At 34.3% G+C, this 7,030-nt stretch overlaps 1 protein-coding gene across 5 annotated transcripts in view; it reads left to right on the forward strand.

Annotated features, from left to right (window-relative positions):
* The window catches only part of LOC106460785 (transcription factor AP-2-epsilon-like), a 188,709-nt gene that overhangs the window by 118,723 nt on the left and 62,956 nt on the right, over positions 1–7,030 (forward strand). For all 5 annotated transcript variants that reach the window (XM_022387580.1, XM_022387581.1, XM_022387576.1 and 2 more), the window contains exon 2: positions 3,623–4,135. In XM_022387580.1, the coding sequence (XP_022243288.1) occupies positions 3,623–4,135 (513 nt within the window). The remainder of the gene's footprint in view (positions 1–3,622; positions 4,136–7,030) is intronic.

A 7,030-nucleotide genomic window follows, 5' to 3' on the forward strand; every position in this document is an offset into this window, starting at 1 on the left:
TAGATGTTGATGTAAGAATTAAACGATTAACACCGCCCCCACTTTTCATAATTTTGCACCCTTACACTATAAAGTGCGCCCCCTTTTAACAATAAATAATTCCAATAAAATATTTTATTTCTTGCCTTTTCTAGCTACAGGCCAAAAATTTATAATATCATATTTAAATTTGATGTCTCACGTGGCTGCATCGATATAAATGATGTATGCTGAAATTATTTGGCGTCCATCCAGGCGACAAATAATCCTCTACCTGAGCTTGTACTACGTTTAACAATTGGGAAAATGTTTGACTACCATTAAGCGAAACGCTAGCCGAGTGTTATCTGGGCTATGCTCACCGCGAGAATCGAAACCCGATTTTTAACTTTATAAGTTTGTCGAATTATCCCTGAGCCACCGGGATGGAGGACTAATTAAAAAATATTCATTAACTTTCGTAATAATTTTTTTTTTAACTAACACAGTTTACATTCTCATTTGAAATATATATACACATTCCACCATGATAAACTGAATTTGATTATGATTACGGTGGTAAGTTTTCTCAACACTACCCCCGAAAACCTACCATATCTGAAAAAGAGTATTTTCAAAAATCACACAAACTTAACATCTTAATAATTACGTCTTTCTATCATTATTATTATTGAAGTGTAGGACAAGTTCATAAGTATTTTGGTTACTTTGTGGTAGTGTTTTAGTGCGAAACCTACACAATAGGCTATCTGCGCTGTGTCTGTCACGGTATTGAACCCTGAATTCTAGCTAAATAAGGCCTCAAGCTTACCGCTGAGTCACCGCAAGATTTGCTCACTCTATGATAAAAGACACGTATGCAATTGCATATCATAAACGCAGTTCAATGTTACAGAACTTTTGGAAATAAAGGGAGCAAAAAAATTAGGCTTGACATCACCCTGAAAATATTTATATTATGCCCATATCTGAAATTTATATATTTTTTATTAGGGTTACCGAGCTTGAGAACATTCCCTTATGTTAAAAGGGATTTTATAATCTAGTTTTGAAAAAGCATCACCATCGACATACATTTCTGATAAAGTAACTGCCATAGCTAGAACTAATTTGAAATATATTTTCATTCGGATATTTTTTTCACAAATATCGTTTAGTTTGATATTCTGAATCGCCGTTATGAACTCATGTTTCTGATCTTAGTGTAAGGATATTTTTGATCGGAAAATACTGTTATATACCCTTCCCAAGAGCGATACATTTTCAGTGATATCGCCCTACTTAATAACTAAAAAAAACCATACCACATTATTTTTTTTTTTTTGGTTTACAATAAAATGGACTTATATTTAACATTAGAATCTCATTCACTTGCTGGAAATGGCATATGTGTTCAAAACCAGATACCAAACCTTTAACAACCACAAACGAATCCTTCACAGAAGCGCGAAAACACGCAATACAATGATAAAACTTTGTAAAATTGACGGCAACTGCCTGTTGTAGACACACAAGTGTAGAGGACGACGTTTCAAAAGTCTTCCGCCTTACACACACTGATCTGAAGACGAAAGGCGGAAGACTTTCGAAACGTCATCCTCTACACTTGTGTTTCTACAACAGGCAGTTGCCGTCCATTCTACAAAGTTTCATCATGAATACTCTGCCTAAACAATCTATCAAAGAATACACCATACAATGACTTTTAATAAAAATTGTAATTTTGTGTAGTTTTTGTGGTGCTTATTTTTAAACTTTCTATTTTAACTATAGGTTTTAGGATACGTGGCTTCTTCGGGTTTAGTTCTTTATTTTTCTAATAGATGCCCTCAATTTTGGTTATAATTGTTATATTAAGAAGTTATTCAGGCTTGTAAAATCATTTCGAACGTATGCATGGAAAATTGATCTTCATCAACTGATTTATATATTTTTTCCTATAGTGCCATAGGTTATTTACCCTATTTCGACCTTTCCGCTCACATGTGTGCATACGCAGTAAAAATTCGATGTGTGTTCAAAAGGAAATAATGTTGAAACCTGGAAAATATTTCCAAATTTTTACATTATAATTTTTTGATCTTAAAATAGAGACCGAGAGTAAATGAACTACAGTTCAAACATTTGTCTAAGATTTATCATTGACGTGTGATTTTCAATAACTTTACTGTTTTGATGGTATTATGAATTTATACAGTTAGAAAGATTTTACTATCATAATTTATCAAACGTACCATCTTTACCTGAAAAAAAAGGTTTGTCTTTGCAGAAAAATAATGAAGAAACTGAAAACTATATAGATGTCAAATAGAAACGAACCAGATTTCTACCAAACGGCAAAAAATATCAGTAATACAAAAAATGGTAGCTAATATCGTAACTAACCGTTAATTATGTTAAATAAAAAAATAATAATATTAAGTTAGAAGTTAGTTTCTAGAGGTAGATTTTGAAGACGGAACCAAAGACCAATCTCACAGTATCAGTTTCCGTTATTGTAGTCTGCATCAGATTTTCTTGGTGTTAAAAAATGGATTCCGTATCAAAAACATTTCGTTCGATTTACCCGTGGAGCTATGGCACTTTGACATCATTAGGATAACTCAGAACGGACAGAATCTTCATATGAAACCTGAAACCGATAAAATTATAATGCCAGGAAAGAATTGCCAATAAGAATAGAATCATTAAGAGAATATGTGTTAATTAAACATTCAAACGCGGAAAGCTCAGAAGTTTTAGTTGAATGACTAAATTACATGGAATCACTGCTGTCTTAAATTGATAGTATCGGAGATAGCATTTAACTGACCTTGATTTTAACTTTATATCGTGACATCATGTAAAGTAACAAAAGACCTCCAGTATGCCTAAACACTCTATACCGATAACTCTTAGGCAACTTGTCAATAGGTTTCTTGTTTTATTTTTATATGTTCAGGAAAGGTGATCAGAAATTTGATGTTAGACGCCACTTATTACTCAGAACAATACTTCTAGATCCCAACAATAGAAAATAGTTTACATATAACATCAGAGACGAAAGATCATCACGCAACTAAGAGACGCCCATTGTTATTTAGTACAGCATTTCTAGATCCCAACAATAGAAAATAGTTTATGTATAACATTAATGACGAAAGATCATCACACAATTGAGAAACGCCCCTTCTTATGTAGTACAACAATTCTAGATCCCAACAATAAAAAAATAGTTTGGGCACATTAATGACGAAAGATAATCACACAATTGAGAGACGCCCATTGTTATTTAGTATAGCATTTCTAGATCCCAACAATATAAAATAGTTTATACGTAACATTAGTGACGAAAAATCCTCACACAACGTTTATTTGATTTTCTTTTTGATTTAGCAAAGTTTGTTTCGGAACTTAAAAGAATCGTTTTATAAAACATTTTAAGTTAGTTTTGCCGCTTTCTTTGTTCTATTGCAGATTTACTTGTATTGCAAAGGATAGTTGAAATGAAGATAATTCCACACTTAGGCCTCTTGTTTTATGGTGGTCTTCTTCAGTTAGTTTGTTACTTTTTTGTTTACACAAGACCCCAATACCGGTGCTCTATTCTTAATAATCAGTTTCATTCATTGATGATCCTTTTATTGTTGTTTTTATGTTGCAGGATCGTCGAGAGCTGGTGGGAAGCCACGCCAACAGCCTAGTCCCAATCTCTAATATCGGCAGTGTGGGGTCCACAGCCACCTTCAGTAGTACTCCTCGCCTCACCCACACCCCGACTTCAGCCGACTTCCAACCACCTTACTTTCCGCCCCCTTATAATCTGCCACAACAACACTTGGACTTCCATCACCCACACGTCAACGCTGATCCTTACACCCACTTAAATAGTCTTGCAGTCGCTCAACACCCCCAACAGTATCATCAACTTCACACTCCACAACGGACGCACAATGTTTTCGGGACTCGAAGGGAGGACGATCTTCTCCACCTACAGACCAACGTCCACTCGGGACTCGCTGCGTCCTACGATCTAGCACGCCGAGGAGATTCTGCCTACTCCAATGTCCGGCGTCCAGAAGTTGCCATGCTCGGAGGTCACCACGGTCTAAGCGAACAAGATCTGATCAATCTTCATAATGTAGGGGCTTTACCAGCCACCATTGAAGACAGTCAGGTAACATTACATCTTCTTATTCACTGGAAACCCACAGTAAACCAGATAAAACCCGGAAATATCGAATATATAATAATGAATGTTAAATAATTTTACTAGGTAAATTGGTTAACAAGTATGAATAGAAAACTATATTCATTGTAGACTTGTATAGTTACCAGTTGAAACATTTTAAAGTTTCGGTTTATTAGTTTGACAGCTCAACACCAGGTATAAATATGTCAGTTTAAATACTCCCACACTTTTAGGCCTAACAATAATTAAAAGTAACTTTTGTTCCGTTCTAAACTAACCACAGCATGCTACGTTTGTGGGTGAATTTTTGTGTAGATGTCAGTTACCTTATAAAATGGGTTATTTTACCAAAACAACGGAATCCAATCAAAAATCTCCTATGTGGCTAATACACGTTTCAGAAGAATCTGTACATCCAAAATTAAACCTAAATCAACTTTGAATGTAATGTTAATTCAAAATTGAAGAGCTCAGTTTGAAAGATCTGTTACATAATTATGCATGTGTTTCGATTCAAGACTGCATAGCTCGTATATGGTCCTATTTGCATAAGCGGAATAACATCGTTTAATTTTGGGATAAACGTCAAAATGTACTAAACAACAAAAACATTGCCTTTGAAAGAACGCGAGTTTTATATATATTGTTACTGTCCATACTAAGTAACAGAAATATACTAATACGACAACGTAAGAATGCTAAAATAATTGGGGAAAAAATCTTATTTAGGCTGTCGTATCAAATTACTCTTTTTTTTTTTTTAGATATTTTTAGTTGTTCTTTGTTTTTAGATTCAATGTTAATGCAGATGAAGTTTTCTTAGAATAATACTAACTTCAATGTTGTTCATATTTTATAGATTAAGTATAACATACTGACAGCAAGGAGTCCTTTGGTCCTTTGAATGCTTGCTTAATGTAACAACGAAGTTCCAAACAATGGTTTTTCACAATTCTACTTAGAGAATTAAGTTATTGGACAATTTTTCAGGACGTTAAGCAAGGCTACCCGGAGGTCTTAGGGCCCGGGGCGAATTTCCTATTCTGTAATATTTTCTTTCTTTTTTATGACCTCCTTTTCGAACATCATTCATCATTCCTACTCTGCATTTTTTCCCCTTTGTTTTACTCCCCATCTTAGGTTTCCAGCGTTCTTCTTTTCTTTTTGTAGAATGTTATAGACATTGTAATAATGTATACATAGCTTGCTCCCTGCACCAATTCACGACCATCTCTAAGATCCACTTCACACCTAGTGTGCAAAATAATTAAGGAGTAATCTTCAGAGACAACGCAGATGAATAGTATAATCAGTAGAATGCAAAATAAGATAATATATTTTTTCAATTAGGAAACTCTATACTGAAGAAAATTAACATTTGATTATAGAGAAAATATCAATAATAATAATAATAATAATAAAAGTAATAATACTGACGGCTACATGGACAGATTGAATCTTCTCTTTACAGAAGTTTCACAAACTTTCAGTTGATCGAGATAGAAATTATTAAGGAATTCAATGTCCTATTCTAGTACCAAGTTTCTTTTTAATACTTGATTATTTCCATTGTGGGAATGTAGATTAATGAAGGGATAATATTTTAGTCATTATGATATCAATCCTGACACGCACTTGGCATGTAATAAATAATGCTATCTTCACGGTGTATATTTTAGTCTATTATTTATAATAAAACTGTTATTTAACAGAAATTTTACGGGGGCCGAAATAGCCAGGTGGCCATGCCGGCTCCCGTAAAATGAAAGACGATTGTTGTATAGTATGGAACGGATTATCTGGTACTTTCTCCTTTCATTCTAGCTTTATCTAGAATATGCAAAACATATAATAATAAAAATAAATTTCAGTGTTGGAATGTCTTTGAACACCTCAAAACCAGCCCTTTGTAAGCAATGATTCAACGGTAAGTCTGGGGGCTTATAGTGCTAAAAATGGGTTTTCTGTAGCTATGGTGGGCACAGCAATAGCTCATTGTGTAACTTTCTGATTAACTACAAAAAAAAAACTGGTCTATAAATATGTGTGGCTATTATCGCACTACAAACAAAGCATATCAATAATGCATAATAAACTTTGATTGGGTTTTAACGAAGAAATTTCGTAGATGTTGTTATTGATCATCAGCAAATAGTTTTTGTGGAAAACGACGATTTAGTCAAATATTGACTAGCATACGTTACAATATTATAAAACAAAGTGATTTCCAGTTGTCCTAAATATGACCTCATTCCATTCATTTAGTATTACTATGGTTTGTTTGTGTAGACTTGTTTCTGATTGGGTACACCTAGAAGAATTATCTTCTAAACAATTAATTAGCATTGTTCTGAAAAATAACAACAACAACATTTGAATAATTTCATTTTAGTTTCTTATAAATCGATCAAAAACTTCCGTCACGTAAGCTATTATGTAATGATCACATACAGCAAAAATAAGTAACATAATATTATTGTTTGGTTTGTTACGAATTTCACGCAAAGCTACACGAGGGCTATCTGCGCTAGCCGTCCCTAATTTAGCAGTTTAAGACTAGAGGCAAGGCAGCCAGTCATCACCACCCACCGCCAACTCTTGGGCTACTTTTTTACCAACGAATAGTGGGATTGACCGTCACATTATAACGCCCCCACGGCTGAAAGGGTTAGCATGTTTGGTGTGACGGGGATTCGAACCCGCGACCCACAGATTGCGAGTCGAGCGTCCTAACTACCTGGCCATGCCGGGCCACGTAATATTACTCTCACTTTCAAGTACGAGTTCTAGAAACCTTCCTCTGTGAAACCTCTTATTGTATGTGTACGTATATATATATATATATATATATATATATATATATGTGTGTGTGTGTGTGTT

This window comes from Limulus polyphemus, unplaced genomic scaffold (assembly GCF_000517525.1).
Source record: "Limulus polyphemus unplaced genomic scaffold, Limulus_polyphemus-2.1.2 Scaffold836, whole genome shotgun sequence".
Lineage (NCBI taxonomy): Eukaryota > Metazoa > Arthropoda > Merostomata > Xiphosura > Limulidae > Limulus > Limulus polyphemus.